At 35.6% G+C, this 19,973-nt stretch overlaps 1 protein-coding gene across 1 annotated transcript in view; it reads left to right on the top strand.

Moving 5' to 3' along the window:
• Window positions 1-19,973, top strand: part of THSD7A (thrombospondin type 1 domain containing 7A) — a 420,187-nt gene that overhangs the window by 336,443 nt on the left and 63,771 nt on the right. Inside the window, exons 9-11 of the mRNA XM_003782710.3 lie at window positions 326-441; window positions 10,017-10,149; window positions 11,961-12,064. Of these exons, the coding sequence (XP_003782758.1) occupies window positions 326-441; window positions 10,017-10,149; window positions 11,961-12,064 (353 nt within the window). The remainder of the gene's footprint in view (window positions 1-325; window positions 442-10,016; window positions 10,150-11,960; window positions 12,065-19,973) is intronic.

The following is a 19,973-nucleotide window of genomic DNA, read 5'->3' as shown; positions in this document are numbered from 1 at the left end:
GGATTCTTGAATTAGTAAGTTGAATTTCAACATAATTTTTCTAAAGCAGGAGGATAAGGTATAATTATCATATATTATTCTAGGTAGCATAATTGCTATTAGTAAATCTACACATCTTGTCTTAGGAAGTGTTATTGAGGTCCAACTTGAAAGAATTCATTTAGTTGTATAGTTGTTGTCAAAAGTAAAAAGGTTCTTGGAAGTTAAGTAATACAGATTGGTGACTATTTTTTGTAAATTTAACAATGAGAATCCTAAAGAAACTAAATTATCTGTTTTTTTAGTTTAGTCAAGAGGCCTAATAATTTCCCATTGCTTTTTCTAGGTGTCCTGAAAGCCTCCGGCCTGAAACGGTGCGGCCTTGCCTGCTTCCTTGTAAGAAGGACTGTATTGTGACCCCATACAGTGACTGGACATCATGCCCCTCCTCATGTAAAGAAAGTAAGGTCTCCAGAGTTCTGAAAGCTGTTTACCTAGAAAACCCACCCAATAGGACTTTTGAGTTATTCTGGCAGAGTGATGTTTCTGAGTCTTGCACAGGGCTGTGTAACTATGATTCTGCATGCACGCCATAAGATTTTTATTTCCCTCTAGAAAATAACACAGCTTTAGAATATCAAACAAATTGTTTTATACCAAAACCTAGAATATGAAATTTTATGAGACATGTTAAAGTGATGGGATTCTAGACTTTATTATATTAGTAATGGTTACTTTTACATTAATTTAAAACAATTTATTTTGGTCTTATGTATTTTAAAAAGAATATACAGTGCCCTTATCTATACACATGGCTTCCAACATACTTAATGGCAAGAAATAACATGGTGGATCACACGTTTAATCCCAGCACTTGGAAGGTTGAGGCAGGTGGATTGCCTGAGCTCAGGGGTTTAAGACCAGCCTGAGCAAAAGCAAAACACCATCTCTTAAAAATAGCCAGAGTTGTGGCAGGTGCCTGTAGTCCCAGCTACTTGGGAGGCTGAGGCAAGAGAATTGCTTAAGCCCAGGAGTTTGAGGTCACTATGAGCTATGACTCCAGGGAACTCTAGGAAGGGTGACAAAGTGAGACTTTGTCTAAAAGAAAAGAAAAAAGAATGGAAGGGGAAAGGAGGGGAAGGAAAGGAAGGGAAGGGATAACATGGGACCAGATTGACTACAGAATTAATGATGCAGCTCCAAAAATGGGAATGAAAGAAAGAAATAACCAAATTGTTTTCCTGCCAACATGTAATGTGTCATGAGATATTTAGGAGATAAGTATTTGTTCCCAGTTTTATTTAGTTTTGTCTTTATTACTGGAAGACAAAAACTCCTTAGTATCATACTAGATACTTTGATAATTCTTCCTTTACCCTCCAGAAAAGTGTTCTCTCATTGTTGCTGAGAAAGGTATCAACATTCTCCAGGTGGTTTACACAGTAACTGAACAGCTTTTTTGACAGTGTCTTCCTGTCTCCTATTTCTTATTTTACTCTCCCAACAAATAGAGATAATTTTCTTTTTTTTTCTTATTAAATCATAGCTGTGTACATTAATACCATCATGGGGTACAGTTGTTTCTATATACAGTTTGAAATACTGTATACTATATATACAGTTTCTATATACAGTGTTTCTATATATATATATATACTATATATACAGTTTCTATATACAGTATTGTTTCTATATGAAGTTTGAAATACTTTCATCCAACTTATTAACATAGTCTTCATGTCATTTTCTTAGTTATTGTGTTAAGACATTTATATTCTACATTAAATTCTCTTTCTGCTTTTATTTTATGATAATTATACCTTATCCTCATGTAATATCTCTTGACTCTCACTAGATTCAGTTAAGAATCAGCCTTTAGTTCAACAATTATATTAAATTTCCAAATTTTATTTAAATGTTTTAGAATAGCTGTTATAAATTTTAACAATGAATTTTTTTATAATGTGATTGCCATTTTATATACATTACAACCTCTGTAAGTGGGCCGTCCAAGAGACTGCAACAAACTGGTCAACATTCAAAGGTAGTCAACGTAAGCAACTAGGTCTCTTGTAATGATCTGAAAATGTAGTACATGTCTGGTCTATGAAAATTAGGTCAACTTAAGGAGATGGTCAAGGTACGAAGGTGGTCAACAGTAGAGGTTCTACTATAGTTGAAACATGAGTCCCTTTTTGTGCATTTCGTATTGAAAACTCTTTAATTACCAAATGAAAGTTATCAATAATAGAACTTTTTATTTTAAAAATCTTTTAAGGCATTTAGATAGATTTTGAGGAGAGAAGGAAGTTATAAGTATTAACCTTTAAAATAATATTAATGGCATAGCCTGAGTATGCAATGGCATGGTCTGACATTTTTATCCTGATTTATTTCCTTTATTTCTTTATTTTCCTAAACACTAAATAACATTTGATATCCTCTGGTTTCACCACAGTTGGCAACAGAATAGTACTTTCTTACAGATTAACATTTCTGTGATAATTGTTGATTATCCATTACTTGCTTAAAAATGTTTTTATTACATGGAATTAATATACTTACTAATTTATTCTTGATGTTCTACTTGATCTTTTGTGTGTTAGTGTGAGATAAGATCATTTACTAATAATTTCAAAACATATATAGTTATATTTATAACCAAATGATTATTAATCTAACATAAATCTTAAGTAAAAATACTGAAAGTAGGAAGACTTCCCCTTTTCCTTGTGGTAGCTATTTCCTTGTATTGTGTAAAGTACTTGAAAATAAAAGTTGACTTGTTCTAGCAGGGGTTGATTTCAAGATCATTCATTTTAAAGTATCAAAGGAGGCAAGACTGACATGAATTTTATGATACAAATTAAAGTGATATTCCCCTTTTATTACAATAAAAGGATTTTTTTCTATAAAATTTGATATAGTCAAAAGGCCACACTTAAAGACAAGGGAGTCCACAAGTTTCCTTAATGCTGCAGGTTCCCCACCCTGGAAAAGTATATCAAAGAAATAAAAGATTCATTACATTTATTTTAGAACAATCACCCAATAAAAATGAGGAATCAGAATTGTTCTCCTGTTTTAGACCTTTATTTGAAAATAATTTTGGACATTGGAATGTATCCAGGAATTAGGAACCATTTTAATAGCCTATGAATTTTCTTCTGTAAGTTTTTGAAAGTGCATTTGTGATTGTGTTCTGTGTCATGATTATAAGTGCCTGGGAAGGAAATTTAAAAGTAGAGGGGTTTTTTTACTCATAAAAACACCATCCTTGAAAATGAAAAATATGAGTTTCAAATTTGTGATTTTTACAGCACTAAGAAAAAGATTGACTTTTTTCTGTTTGATCATTTATAAAATAAAAAAGTATGTGAAAAGCATTATACACTTTAGAAAACATTTTAGCAGAGCAATGAGGGAATAAGTAGATTGAAAATGGCATACACGTGTTAACTAAATTAGTACTCATTCGTGCATATATGCATAAATACATACTGAATTACTTATTTATTGATTCCTGTATATAACTAGAATACTGACAATCTTGTAGGGAAATTCAGTCTCTGACCTCAAGGAAGCTTTTGATCTCATTTAAAAAATTGAACTTTTCTGCTTAGACCAGATAATGTAAGACTTTGATACAATACCAAGATTTAATGGTAAAACACAAAGTGCTCCAGGAAATGGAATGGAAAAATCATTGTGAGAGCAAATATATTAATAAAAATCCTATTTAATGTAAATTTGGAGAAGCCCAGTCTGCTGGAATCCATGGTACGTGTAGGAAAGGGAAGATGGAAAGTTGAAAAGGAGGATGGATAGAAGTTACAGAAGACTAAACTGGACTTAACTCTGATATATAGCAGGAAACACTTTTAGTTTTGTGATACAGGAGTGAGTAGTAAGTTTCATGATATAATGAATTAATTGGACTCTGAATCAGTAGTTCTAGTTTGGATACTAGATGTGGCCAGTTAAAAGCCAGTTGACCTTAAGCAAGATACTTAAGTTCTCCAAGACTTACTTATAATATCTATGCGCTGTTCCACAGCTCAAATAAGATAATACATAATAAAGCACCTATGCTTTGTGAACCATTATATAATTGATATGGTATTTGTTATCTAAGCTATAATGATTATAAGCTTCATAGGAAAGGTATACCATCCTATATAGAGTCAGTATTTGGTAACAGTGTTTTAGTTTGGCATATTGAAAGCAGTTTTTCTGAAAAGTTTAGTCACATATCAATATGGGAAACATATTTAGATAGTGATAAAAGAAAAATTACTAACACAGTATCCTAACAATTATCTATTGGGGATTTACTGATCAAATTATTAATTATTTTCAGATGTTTCATTGTGTCATTGAACATCATATGTATTAGTTTAAGAAATAATTCTTTTTTTTTATTCTACTAAGACTTTTTTGAGAAACTATAATATGCCAGTCATGATTCTAAATACAAGGAATTAGTAGTAAACAAGGAAACCAATGTTTTGGTTCTCAGGAACCTACATTCTAGGGGAATGAGATAAACAAAGCATTTTATAGTTGTTCTAAACTCTCACTGAGTGAAAAGGAAGATCAACCACTGGGCATGAGGGTTGAAAGGGGAAAGTGTAGGAGATTTAAGGGAAAAAGATGTGACATAATTTTGGGGATTTTAAATTGGGTAAGCTAGTAATATGTAATAGAATTTCTAGGCATTATCAAGTGTCCATTTAGTTATGTATTTAAAAAGAGACTATTTTTGCCAGAGATGCCAATGTTTCTCCAGTCAAGTTTATCTGCCTCAAGTGAGAAGAAATGTAGGGATATAAGGTAGAACCTTTGTAAGTTAACCACTCAAGGGACTGTAGCAAACTGGTCAACACATGGAGGTCATATAAGGAACTAGCCTTACAGGACTGACAGAAACACCTGATGCTGTCCAGTCTATGAAAATTAGGTCAACTTAACGAGGTACTCAATGTAGGCAGAGGGTCAACTATGGAGGTTCTGCAGTAATTGTTTTGGTTTTTTTTATTATTTAGGGTTGGGGCTTTCCCAAGAGAATACAAGAAGCAGGGCACCAAAAGTGTTTGTAAGAAAGTACTTATAATTGAGTATGGACTCTAACTTGGGCTGGATGGAAGCAAATTCATGAAAAGATGATAGATAGTGAGAAAATGATAGGAAAAATACATGGCTGTCTCGAGTGAATTTGATGACTAGAACACTCACACTTAGTAAGAGAAGAACTAAAGGAAATAAACTGGAAAGTTAGGAGTGATGGCCAGAAAGATGTATGACCACCAAGAGTATGCAGTTACCAATGATAACAACATCAAAAGATGAGCAGATGAGCAAATAATTGATACAAGATAAAAGAAAAGATCACTGGACAGGAAGATGTACAATAATTCAGTGTCCAGGTGGCATTGATGGCATAGTGGTGAGCATAGCTACCTTTCAGTGTTCAGTGCAATGAATGCCACAACCGTGTGGCTATCAAAGCTACCAGAATCATGGCAGTGGTAAGAAAAGAAAGAATCCCAGTGAAAGAGGTTCTAAGGTCATTAATGAAAGAAGTGTTTCTAAACGAGTGCTACAAGATAGATAGCCAATGGTAAAGTTGATCACAGGGGCTAAAAGGAGTTGGATATTTTTAAAGGTGAAGGGAGGAGAAAAGACTAGGAAATAGCTAGAGGGAACCAGCTTCCACTGGCAGGTGAAGGAAACGTTCCAAGAAGATATTGAAGGTGAGAGACTGAGTGTTTCAGTGGGTGCCATGGAGGAAGGGTTAGAGGATGGAGAGGAATGAGAAATTAAGCCGGATTATGCACATAGATAGTGCTGTGTGCCAGGTTGTGGTGGAAGATCTGAGAGTGGGGAGGGCTCGTTTCTTATGGGGTGTGGTAGGAATTGAGGTGTAATGGATTTAGTTGGATTGATGGCTTGGGTAGGAAACTGCTGTAAGTTGAAACGCATTTTGCCACAGGGAGACTATTTTCTGCTCTTGTTCCTGGAATAGCAGTGGCCAAAAATGTGAGAATGTCAACACAGGAGTTGGCTCTCCTGGAAGCAAAGTGTCTCTGAGAGGAGGGTTGATATTCCCTGGGCACAGCTCGTGTCACTGGGAACAGATCAGCCATGCCTGTTCTATTCAGCAGCTCTGTATTGAATCTTCTAGAACAAAGAGTGTTTAGAAATCCTAAATCTAGGCACAGTCAGATTTTAAAAGAATAACTATAATTGTGTATTGAGAAAATTAAAAAAAAAAAAAAACAACTGGGAAGTGCTAGCAGGGCTAAGAAGGGCTAGTTGTTGACTAACAGTGCCAAGATTTTGTGCTCCCAAAGAAGCCTTTTCTGTTTTTGTCTGAGACTGAGAATAAGGACACAATAGTGTTCTAGAAAGCCAGCCTTTTGTTGTGAAGAAAATAAAGCAATGACACGAGGTTAGGTGTTTTTAATTATTTGGTAAGAGATGGGAATAATCCAAGTGTTGCTGAAATTACACTGACTTCCTAACAAAATTTAAAAATCCTACACAAGGTTAAATGCTCAAAGAGAGATAAGCTCAACAGAAATTTAATTCAAAGATGGAGCAATACTTTTTCATTTAACTCTTCGGGTAGAGCATCAATTTCATAAAGGTTTTACACTTGATCTTAGCCAAAAGGCCAAGAAGCGATTTCATAAAGGTTTTGATCTCATTAAAAAGGAGCTACCATTTCTTTAAATCACTATAAAGAGGCAAAATTACACTTATAATATTTCAGAAAATGGAACAGAATAGCTTAGCATAGGTATTCCAGGAAGCTCATTCAGCAAATATTTATAAAGCACTTACTATGTGTGACTATTGTTCTAGATACTGAAACACAAATGTGAATAGACATATTACACGTGTAATACTACATGTAATAAATTGGGTATAAATACATACAGGGAAGTATAAGAGGTATAAAATTCCCTGTTTGCCAGCTCCAGTTATTAGTTAGAAACCTTCCATTTTTCTTTTTTAATGTGTGCTATAGCTCTCCCATTGTCTGTGCTCTGGTATGAGGGCTCTATTCCCTGGCTGAGTTCTACAGCGCGGTTATGTTAAGTGCACAAGCAATTTCTCAACTGTGAATTGAGAAGAAACAGACCTCCCAGTGGGTAAAGGCAGGGGTGTCATGACACTCCCTGTGTTACTCCATTAAACTTCTTCTCTAGGTATTATGGCTTGAAGAATTTCACTTTAATCAGGTCATAATATCCATCCTGTGAACTGCACAAGGTTAAGCAATTTGAACTTTTTATGAGAATAAATGGATTGCTATTGTGGAATAGATTAAGGAAGTGAAGAGTCATCACAGTGTTACATAACGAGGACAGACTTGGGAAGTTTGTGATGAGAAGGGAGTAGAACAACGGCTCAGTTGCTTTAAAGTGACATTCTTTCTGTTAAGTCAAACAAAATAGAATCGAAGCACTATCGTTCGGTTGCTGCTTCACAAATTGGAACAGTGCTGGCTCTGCTCTAGGTGACGTCAGATAGTTAATGACTAGGAGCTTCAGTCTGTAAAGAGCCACAGATGCCGGACTCTGTCTCCCCCTGTCCCTAGATCCCTTGGTCTCAATCCTGTGTCTGTTCTCTATCTGCAGGTTGGAGACTAATTGCTTCTAAGAATTTTGACCACCTGGGGAACAAAGACCTATTTTTCCTCTTTTTGTCTTCTGTTAACAAACAATCAAAACTCTCTCTCTTTCCCCCAATGCTAAAAATCTTATGAGAATGGTCATTTAGTTTTTATACTTTTTAAAGAAGATTAATGACAGATCATAAACATAAGAAAATAATATAGAGTATAATAGAAGGATGGATCCAGGGAGTGAAAGCAGGGGAGGATGACAGGAAGAGAAAAACTATACTAGAAAATCAAAGTTAAGGTAAGCTCCTGCAATTGTGAAGAAAATTAGCCCTGAGATTCTGGTGACCAAAGCAAAAAATAGAAACACAATGGATTCTTAACAGATTGTCAAGGGAAACAAAATTTTTCCCAGCTCTGAGTATTAGAGGAATTTATCACCTGGGCCTTAAAATAGGGGTCATTTGGACAATTTAATGAGTGGAGATTGCATTAGCAATTTATTAAAAGTCCTATTAATAATTCTTAGGTCTTCCCTAGATAAATCATATTTGATATGTAAAAGCTGCAGCTTGCATTCAAGCTACTATGGTCACACTAAAAAGTCCCTGATAATATTTTCAAATACTTTAATTCTCTGCTGTCCAGTGCTTCTAGTTCTCAATTCCCAACTCTATTACCTGTAGTGTTCCAGATATTCATTAAAATAGTCATGTGATCCTAAATAGTACAAGTTTTCCCCTGTGGTGGTAATAATCCTGAAAAGTTGCATGTGAACCCCAAATCTAAAATTGCAAAGGGACATACATGCTCGTGTATTCCAGTAGATCTCAAACCTGGCTCTCCATCCCAATTACCTGACAAGCTTTTAATTATTTATTTATTTATTTATTTTTTGAGACAGAGTCTTACTCTGCCACCCTGGATAGACTGTCATGGTGTCATAGTTCACAGCAACCTCAAACTCCTGGGATAAGCGATCCTCTTGCTTCAGTCTCCCAAGTAGCTGGAACTACAGGCACCCATCACAACGTCCAGCTAGCTTTTCTATTTTTAGTAGAGACAGAGTCTCACTCTTGCTCAGTCTGTTCTTTAACTCCTGATCTCAAGCAATCCATCCACCTTGGACCCCCCAGAGTGCTAGGATTACAGGTGCGATCCACCATACCTGGCCTGGAAAGCTTTTCTAAAAAATCAAATTCCAAATTCCAACTACCAAAGATAATGGTTTAATAGTATAAGGTATAGGCCTAGAACTATTGTCAGCCATTTAGGAATTGCTAAGATGATTTATGCTTCCATCTAATGAGGAAATAAACTCTAAAGATAGCTAGGGAGTCAGTTGCCCAAACCATGTTGAGGGATGCCCTGACTTCATGTGAAAAGAGGTTTCTTTGTGAGAAAATTCAGATTGTTAAATCATATTTTTTCTAATACCACTATATCTTTGTCAAGGTTTCATTTTATTTCTGGTTAAACTTTAGCTGTTAGGGGTTGATAACCCTTTAAAAGTCTATCAAATATTTAAAGATCTTGCAAAATTATGGAAATACATCAGGTGAATTCTATTATTGTAATTCTTTAAGGTAAGAATGTGTGAAAGTTAAAATATATTTTATTAAAGTTAGCAAATTTAATGCATTATCTGCTGTTAATACTAAAAATTAACATGCTTATGTCAGTAATACTGTAAATGGATATCTTTACTGAAGATAAATCTTAATTCTTTTTCTATATTTTAACATAATTTGGAGTTATTTACTTATGGTAGTGATTGCTGTTTTGACTGCTTCTTTAAAAAGTCTGCCTATAAAAAAAAACACTTTCATTTCACTACTTAGAGCCCTGATGTTTAGCGTGTGACCTGAATTGAAGATCTTAGACTGTTTAACATGAATAATAAATGACTTGAATAACTTAGAAGTTATGCATTTCAAATTAAGTGAATAACAAAGAAATAAAATTTCACATCATAGCATTGAATATATTCTCCTAAAGAAGATTCATTACATGTGTATGAGTCCCATGTGGTAAACAGGACTAGGAAAAATAGCATGAAAATAAATTTAAGGTAGAGGAAAATAAATTAATTAGATCTGTCATCTTCCTCAAGAGGAAAGACGTATACAAAAGAGCAATTACTTTGTATTGTAACTGCACACTAGGAAAGCTGGTTGACTCTGGAACTGTTCTCCATTCTTCACGTTTTTAGGTATGAGTTGATTGGGTTTTTGATCTTAGGGGTCTTTGGGAGAATTTAGTGAATTATTAGACTAGACAAAACCACTCATTCAAGGGTGTCAAAGCATGTGTTGCTGCCAGCAATGTAATTTCGTTGCACAGACTGGTGTCTGGAGGTTCTTTTGTCGATGCAAAGCACCAAGGTTAAAAACCTGCCTCGTTGCAGGGGACTCTGGAGTCAGGAAGCAGTCTCGACATCGGGTCATCATTCAGATGCCAGCGAACGGGGGCCGCGACTGCACAGATCCTCTCTATGAAGAGAAGTCCTGCGAGGCACCTCCAGTGTGCCAAAGCTACAGGTAATCGGGCCAGAGAAGGAGGTCCACGTGTCAGGGTGTTCAGCACGCCCTAGGTGAGGGCTCAGCCACAACTTCAGCTTTACCTGAGAATTGAAAACAGTGTAACTTAAGCATCTGTACCCCCACTTTAATTTCCAATAAGATAAAAATAAATAAAGCCATGGAGTCACAGGAGAGAAAAAACATCTTGAGAGATGGGCTGAGCAAATATGTTTCAAGTCCACATTCTTTTTTTTTTTTTTTTTTTTTGTTTTTAAGAGACAGTCTTACTTTGTCGCCCTCGGGAGAGAGCCTTGGCGTCACAGCTCACAGCAACCTCCAACTGTGGGGCTTAGGTGATTCTCTTGCCTCAGCCTCCCAAGCAGCTGGGACTACAGGCCCCTACCACAATGCCCAGCTATTTTCTGTTGCTGTTTGGCCAGGGTCGGGTTTGAACCCACCACCCTCGGTATATGGGGCCGGCGCCCTACCCACTGAGCCACATGCACCAACCTCAAGTCCACATTCTTTCAAACGCTGAGGAAGGAAGTCAACTGTGTTCCTTCCCGAGGGTGGAGTTGGGGATGTTTGTGGCTATATCTGCCGTTTGATGTCTCTTCGAGAGAGCTGCTCTGCTCCTGAAATGATCTCCAAGGAAACAAATAACCTATGTAGATTTCCAAGCTATTGTATTAGCTCCAGGAAATGGAGGAAATGTCTTCTGTTGATATAAACGATAAGAGATGAGGAAAGTGATCGATAACTGTGGAACATACATGCTTTAGGAAGCAGTTCTTCTTCACTTAGGAGAAATAGCCTGATGACAATAGCTGAAGCATTTCTCCCCTGGCAACAAAGAACACCTGTTTCTTTTCATAAATGCTCATGTCTGGGCTCAGGAAATGACATCTCTAGCTCAGTGATGCCAGTAAGATGTCTTTTCTGTTCCTCACCCCAAAGAAAATTATAATTATTGAATGGATATATCATCTTGATAATTTATTAGAGAAATTTTGTCTTCTCCCTATTAACACAGTAGTATCTAAGTGAAACTTGATACAGTGTAGTATCAACTGAAACTTGATACAGTATCTAAGTGAAACTTGATACAGTGTATAATTGCAGTCCTGACAGCAAATGAAATACAAGGTGGACATGAAGTTCGTGTGGATTTAAATAGTTTACTATTTTATGCCCACCTTGTATTATGGCAACAATAAAAGGAAAGTATAATCACAAAATAGTAATTTAAGATGAAGTGAATGACAAATTTGCCATCTTAATGCATCAGTTTTTAATTCTGAAATGACAAATAGGATAATTGTATGTTTATATGCATACTGACAACTATTAGCACAAACTTATTTATTTTTGGAATTTGTTTTTGTGAAGTGTGTTATAATTATAGTGTTGAGTTGCTCCTACAATGCTAAGCAAAGAGTTCTATACAAAAGAATCCTGAATTGAGCACAGTTTCAAAATTTGAATAAAAATACATATAACTTATCTAAATGGAACGCATCACTTTGGTGCTGTCTGGTGCACCTCCTAGCAGTCCTAATCATTTAAAAGGCTAAAAGTCCTCTGCGGGGCTTGTAGAATTTAATAGTGTTGTACTCTTGTTTTCACTGCCAGGGAAAGTACTTTTACATTTAATGCTGCTTCTTATAATACCCTGATGGAAATTTAACTTAAATTTAGATAAGACTGAGAATTGTTAAATAAATTTCTATTTGCCATGGTCAAAGTCGTTATTTTCATGCTGCTGTATCTCTGTGATTTGCCTGACGTGTTTGCTTCCTCTCTGTTGGCCTTCCATTCTTTTCATTTAGATGGAAAACTCACAAATGGCGCCGATGCCAATTAGTGCCTTGGAGCGTGCAACAGGACAGCCCTGGAGCACAGGAAGGATGTGGGCCTGGACGACAGGCAAGAGGTGGGAGCCCCCATTCCACAGTTCATTTCTCCATCACTAGGTTTAACCCCTGTCTTGATGTGTTTGTCACTTAGAAGCCATGCTTCGCTAACAGAGCAGGATGGATATGAATCTGCTCTGACCCATTCTACAAAACACCACAGCAAGGAAACGTAGCAGCTTGTCTTTTTAAATTGTGCCTGTTGTTCTTCGGCATTAGATCATAACTCCTGAATTTTCCTCTTTTTCATATCTGGAAGAAAATCAGACCATGCTGTCAGTTATGACATAGATGGTACACTGAACCTTGTTGTCATTTGTTTTGTTTTGTTTTTGAGACAGGGTCTCTCTCTATTGCCCAGCTAGAGTTCAGGGCCTTCATCGTAGCTCACTGAAATCTGAAAATCCTGGGCTCAAACAGTCCTCTGCTGCAGCTTCCCAAGTAGCTGGAACTACAGGCACATACCACCATGCCTGGCTCATTTTTCTGTTTTTGTAGAGATGGGGTCTTGCTTGCACTGAGGCTGGTTTCAAGCCTCCCAAAGTGCTAATTATAGGCCTCCCCAAATGCTAATGTTACACCATACCTAGCCTTTTTGTTCCTTTTTAAATCAAAATATTCTATAACACTTTTACCTGCCACCTTAACAATCAATAAAATTTGTACCTACTTACCTATATGTACGCATACAATGTATTATAATTGGTTAACTTTCCAGAAGTTCTCAGCAGTGACATTCCAAACACTGACATGGCTATCCATAGTCCTGTTCATACTTGATTCTGAATTTTAAACAGATTTGTTTACTTAAAATCTGTAACGTGTGAACTGCAATCTATCTGCACCACTAAATAACATGAAATCTTGCAGAAATTGGTTATGAAGATATTTCAATCTTGCCATAATTATTTAGATATGGGCTAAATAATAGATTTAGATTATAGGGAATACATAAAGCCCAAATGTGGAATATGTTGTTTATAGATATACTAAGTTCAGATTTTAAAGTAGTACATGATTATTTTTACTCATTTGTTTTTAGTGTATAGTTTCTGTATATACTTAAAATGTGGCTTAACATATAATTGAATCTGCAACCACCTTTCTTTAACATATATTTCTTTCATAAACATATATTTTGCTTCCCATTTGGAATTATGTATTTCATGATGACACAAAAGTTTGAACTTAGAGGAACAGAAATCTAGTTTCTGCTGATTTTATACTGGACCCCATTTTCCTTATAGTTAAAAATTGCTTTTGTATTTTCAGAAAAAATACTTTTTCTATTATTCAAAAAATCCTCTATTTTATATTCTTTATTTTAGAAGTCTTAATTTGAAACACAAATTTCATTTATAAACAATCATGACTACTTAGTGATTTAGGGGGTTTTATTTGAGTAATTCTCATTTATAATTATATGCCTCTCACCATCTATTTTACATAAAAAAATAACTCTGGCTCCTTTTGCAGTTATAGGGACTTAGGTATATAGAATTGAAAGTCATTCTCCCCATTTAAAATCATTCTCCTTTTTTTTAGAGACAGAGTCTCACTTTGTGCCCTCGGTAGAGTGGCATGGCATCACAGCTCATAGCAACCTCCAGATCTTGGGCTTAGGCGATTCTCTTGCCTCAGCCTCCTGAAGTAGCTGGAACCACAGGTGCCCACCACAACACCCAGTTATTTTTTGTTGCTGTTTGGCTGGGGCCAAGTTTGAACCCACCATCCTTGATATATGGGGCCAGGCCAGTACTCACTGAGCCACAGGTGCCACCCCAAATCCTTCTTAAAGACACTGATTCTGGGGTAGCACCTGTGGCTTAAAGGAGTAGGGTGCCAGCCCCATATACTGGAGGTGGCAAGTTCAAACCTGGCCCTGGCCAAAAACTGCCAAAAAGAAATTGATTCTTTCTTGAATCAACCATACATTTGTGTACTTTTTGGTTCCTATATAATGAAAATAAGCATGAGTTTGGGAATCAGGACACCTAAGTTTGAGTCCCAGTTCTGTCACTGTGAGTCTTACTCATCCCGTTACACTTCTGGGTCTCGGTTTATTTAGGCAGAATATAAAGGGGAGGGAGGATTTGGACCAAATGATCAGAATTATTCCATTTTTTTATTTTTAATTTTTGAGCACCTATGCTCAAAAAATGTCCTGAGATCCAAGTGTGAAATAAAACTAGGTAAAGCAGACAAAAAACATATTTTTATAAAACACCCCTAGAAGCAATATAAGATACGGTAAAGCAGCACAAGCATGCAAACACCTGAAGTTCTAACTCGATTACTAATAACCCGCACAGCCTTGGATGATTCGTGAGAACACAAAAGCCCTACAGCCGCGCTCTCATTAAATGTTAATCCTTCCTTCTTCCTGTTATTTCTTAGCCCCATGAACGTACATGTACATAGGCATCATAGTAGGCAGGAAAGCAGCAATATTAACACGGGCCTTTTGCTTTTTGACACACCATCTGTACAGAAACTATTCTTTCTGTGATTACTGGTGACCTTTTCACTTCCAAATCTGCAAATCGCTGTTCACGTCTCATCCTGGGAGACTGCTTTTTAGTGTCTGATACTGTTACCCACTCCCTCTCCTGCCTTTCTGATTCTTCTTTTCTTGGTTTCCTGTTACTGGTGCCTCTTTTTCAACCTGTCCTTAGATAAGGCTTCCTGACCGTGGCACATTTGTCAGACTGCTTACCAAATCTCAGCAGTCTTATCCACTTTCAGGGTATCTCAGAAGAGAAAGTTGTATTATAACAAGTGGATTTCTGCATAAATGTACTCAGAAGAACCCCTTTAACTTCTGTATGAATACCATCTTTGTCTTTGTTGTCTCAGTAGATGAATAATTTCTTTTTCTTAGAGGTTTTATTTCTACAGAAAAAATGAAATGGGGAGAAGTAAGAGTGTAAAGTATCAGTTTTTGTCAGTGCCAAAAAAAAAAAAAAGCAAACTTTCTTTAACAGTTGTGGCTGGTCTCAGAACTCTGTGTTATTAACTTGCCAAATTGTTGTTAGTTTCACGTGTGTCCCTAGATGTTCAGAAATTTAAAAAGCAAAAAAAAAAGACTAAAATAATTGCATAGTAAGCATTAAATCAATCAGCAAAGACCACAGAGCAGGCACTCTGTCCTATTACAGCAGGCTTTCAATTCCAGTTGCTCCTTCAAGTGTGATTACATTCAGAAGGTTGCGTAGAAAACGCATGAGTGTTAGGAAAGGATAAAGATATTTAAAGCAGGGAGCTCATATTTGTTAGAGAAATGAGATCACTGGTAATGTCACCAACAAGTAGGAATTAAGACTGAAACTGAATCATTGTAAAAAATCAATCATTTGATGCTAAAGGGCTGGGACTTGACTTGTACTATAATATTAAAAGTAGAAAGAAGAAAAGAATACAAAATAAGATCAATTCTATAAACTAAGTGTTCGAGGTAAGAAAAACAAAAACATTAAGTGTGTTCACAGAAAAGTGGGCAGATTGACACTCTGAAGATGTAAGCTGGAGCCTGGGGTGATTTTGTAGGAGGCTATAAATGTCAGGATCAGTATTTTAGACCTTGTCCGATAAGTGGAGTGAGCAAGAACCCGATGAAAGCAGTGTTTTATCTGTCAGCGTGTACAGAATAAATTAGGAAGATAAGACACATGGGCCTGAATGCCAGCTAGTACACGGCTGTAAAAATGCAAGGTTGAAATAATAGTCACCACAGTGGTAAAAATAAGCAAACATAAATGGATTTTGGACATATGATGAAAGAAAATATTTTTAGGACTTAGTGGCACACACTAGAGGGAATGATAAAAATAAAAGAGTCGAAGATGATCATACAAGTCTTTAACATTTTTAGGTTAATATTAAGAATAGTTATATTGATGAAAATTCTTAGCCCTAAAAGCAGAGATAATTTTGGAAAGTATATATTTCACCTTTGAGGCCATGGCAGGGTTAGCCAAGTGAAAAATCTGAGAATGCGTTTGGAATGTAGAAAAGTAGCTCTAGATATAGGGTAACGTTTCCATCAGGTGATTTGCTGAAGCCAGAGGAACATGGTTTAGATACACCCTGTATGGTATACAGGAGGAAATGTGATTTTTATCATTAAGAGATTTATTTTTTTCTCTACAAACATTTGAATTTGTAGACACTTAATTCTTTAAAGAATGATTTAAATGTTATTATCTTTAAATTTTTTATGTTCTTACTTGCATAGTGACTAGCATAGTATTATGTGAAATTAAAATACAAGATAGCCAACTTTACCATCCTATGATGTGATGCTAAAGAGAGAAATACAACTAGAAATATTTATTTATGGTTTTTATCAAACTATCTGTAGCAGGAGTCAGCAAACTATCATCCTATCTATGAGTGAAATCCAGCCCACAGCTTGTATTAGTGGGGTTATTTTGTAACTAAAGTCTTATTAATACACAGCCACAGCCATCTCTTTATGTGTTGCCTATGCTGCTTTCATGACAAAGCATAGTTGAATAATTGTGACAGAGACCATATGGCCCGCAAAGCCAAAAATACTTTCTTTCTCTCTCTTTACAGAAAAAAAATGTGCTTACCCCTGATCTAAACTTGAGACCCATGTAATCAATTATGTAGTCACAACGTCTAATGATAATGAATGGTTACTACCCAATAGAATCATTTTACCCAATAAAATCCCTGGAATTTATCTTGTCACTTGGGAAAAAGTGTACAAATTCAGTTAAGTAATAAAGGAACCAATTTAGGAGTAAGAGAGTAGCAGACATTAAAGACTGTAACAATAGGAAAATATCTGCCTTGAGGATGAAATTGCAGCATTCTTTGAGGAAGAGAGTTAGGAATAAAACTTTGACTCTAAAACTTCAGCAGTAAAAAAATAAAATGTTTTTTTTAAAAGGTTAAAAGTGAAATCAGAAAATTCATGGGGTATGGAAAATAAGAGAAAAAACTATTTCAGGCCTTATTTCCCATCTAGAACATGATGAATTATACCCAAAAACTGAAAGTGAAGGGAAAGTTTACTGACGCCGCATAGCAAGGAAAGAATGTAGGTCTCGTGTAGTATGCACCATTCAGTGCAACACTTAAAAGGTCATCTATTATGATTCATTTTTTTCCGCAAATTATTGGAACTTCCCTCATTAGTTGACAAATATAACACAAATTATCTTTTATCACCTCACTAGCCAAGCATCCTAGATCATTTCTTAATCTATTCACCTGCACCAACTTTTAGCCACCTGTTAACAATAAAGTAGCATTATAGATAGACTTTTATTTTTACTATTAATACTATTAATAACATCATCGTTCCAATTGTAGGAACTATCTGCCATGACATGTGTCAAAGGATTTGGGAAGCAATCATGTTCCCGGAGTCTCTTTAACAAATAGTTTTAACAAACTGTATTTGCTTACAATCTCAGCGCTGTTACGCCCTGTAAAACAAGTGGGAATCACCTTTACACTAAATTAGTTAAAATAACACAGGAGTGAAGAATATGGATGAATTCTATTCTGATCAAGTAAATGCATTCTTGAACAAGGCTATATTCTACATATGTCAAAACTATATGAAAATATTTTCTGATCTATTACATTAGGATGCAAAGTTCATTAAAAAAATTATATACTCCTAGAAATTTGAAAAGCACATAGAAGTTATGTATTTACTACATAATTGTTTTACCTCTGAAAGAAAAAGTGAAATAATGCTGAAGCATAATTTGATATCAGTAGTTCCCAGAATCACCAGTAATTTTTGCCTGTTCTTCTCTGAATTGGGTTACTCTGCTGTATGTGTTTCAAGTCCATCAAATGTTTATATAAAAACATTAGGAATGTTTTATAAAATAAATACCTAAAACTTTGTATTACTAGTTATATTAGTCTTCTCAGGCTGCTGTAACAATATACAATAGACTAAGTAGTCTAAACTGTAAAATTTATTTCTCACAGTTCTAAAGGTTGGCAAGTCCAAGTTCAATGTGCCAGCCAATTTGGTTACTGAAGAAAGACTCCTTCCCTGCTTCCAACTTTGCAGTCAGCTGTCTTCTCATGATGCCCTTAGATGGCAAAGAGAGAAATCAAGAGAGGCCACTAATCCCATCATGAGAACCTACCCTTAGGATCTCATCTAAACCTAATTACCTCCTGAAGGCTGTGTTTTCAGATCACCCTCACATTGGGATTTGGACTTAAGCATATGAAATTTGGGGAGATGTGATTTAGCATACACCAGTCATGAAGAACTAGTGTTTTTACCACCAAAATATTATTAGTATACAAAGCTTAAGTTTGTTAATATTAAGATTTTCCAGAAAACTGTGAAAATGGGATAAGTCTACTCTCTAAAAGCCCATTTAAACTTTCTGAATATCATTCAATATAATTCATCCTTTCATAAAACAAAATTTTATTGAAAAGATGCTACATATTTCATTTTGCCATTATGGTTCTAGGCCCAGCCTTTTAAGAAAATTTAAAATGTGTAACAAATAGTTTCAGTGAATTTATCATGGTAGGAAATATGCTATAGGTATACATGATTTAGTAATATAAATAGAAAAGACATATTAATAATGGTAATACCTTAGTAGTATATATACACTAAGTAAAGTAAAAAAGTAAGTAACCACTGATAGGGCATAGTGAAAAAGAAGTGACATTTAAATATAAATAAAATAAATGGCTTACTTTTGAGTAAAATCTCTGTGTGTAGGAACAGTGCATGGGCCAGTTTGTCTAGGATTCCTGTAAGCAAGTTAGAGACAAGGGGCAAGGATGGATTTTATTAAACAGAAAATGAGAAGTAATGAAGGACTTTAGCAAGGCTTCAGGCATTGATAATGGAGTATTCCAGACGGAAGGCACAAGAAAAAAAAAAAAAAAACAGAGAGGAGAAAGAGCTTTAAAAGGAGGAATGGACAGGATTTGGCAACTTTAAAACTTGAAATATTCTTAAATCTCATATGGAAATTTTAAAGGACCTTGATATAGCAACTTTCCTATATTATCAATAAAGAAAAATGCAAATAACATGAAATATGTCCACCATGAATGGACATTTTCTATTTGTTTCGTAGTATTCCAGTCACTAATTCATAAACTTTTAATAGAACTACAACCTCTACTGTCTTTCCTCTCTGTTCATGTCCCTCCTATTCAGAAACTATTAACAAGGCTAAATTATTGGTTGGTCAGTGACCCAGCAGTAATAGCTATAGAGTTATCATTACATTTGCATTAGATATAAAATATATGACTCCTAATAATGATAATTGTAGATGATTTTCTTATTTTTTATTTCAAAATATTATGGGGGTGCAAATGATTTTGGATATATGGAGCACTTTTATAATGCCTAGGTCAGGGCTGTAAGTGTGCCCAACACCCTAATGGGTGTTCACTGTACCCATTAGGTAGGTTTTCCTCAGTCCCCTCCTCCCTGCCCCCCTGCTTGATTTCCATGGAGTTTGGGTCCCTCTCTGCACATTTCTTCTCGTCAGTTAGTTCCAATTTAATAACAACTAATACCTGTAGTGTTTCTTTTTCCATTCTTTAGATACTTCTCTTAGGATAGTGATCTCCAGTTCCATCCAAATGGTTACAAAAGGCATTAATTCTTCCTTTTTGTGGCTGAGTCGTACTCCATGATAAACATTTACCGCATTTTGTTAGTCTACTCATGAACTAATGGCACTTGGGTTGATTCCTTATCTTTGCAATTGTGAATTGTGCAGCAATAAACATTCAATTGCAGATATCTTCCTGGTAAAAATGCCTTCTTTTCCTTTCGGTAAATACCCAGTAGTGGGATTGCTGGATCAAATGGTAGGTGTGCTTTCCGTTCTTTGAGGAATCTCCATACTGTTTTCCATAAAGGTTGTACTAATTTGTAGTCCTCCC

The sequence above is a fragment of the Otolemur garnettii genome, unplaced genomic scaffold (assembly GCF_000181295.1).
Source record: "Otolemur garnettii isolate 467f Iridium unplaced genomic scaffold, OtoGar3 scaffold00005, whole genome shotgun sequence".
Lineage (NCBI taxonomy): Eukaryota > Metazoa > Chordata > Mammalia > Primates > Galagidae > Otolemur > Otolemur garnettii.
This window is presented reverse-complemented; position numbering and strand designations above follow the sequence as displayed.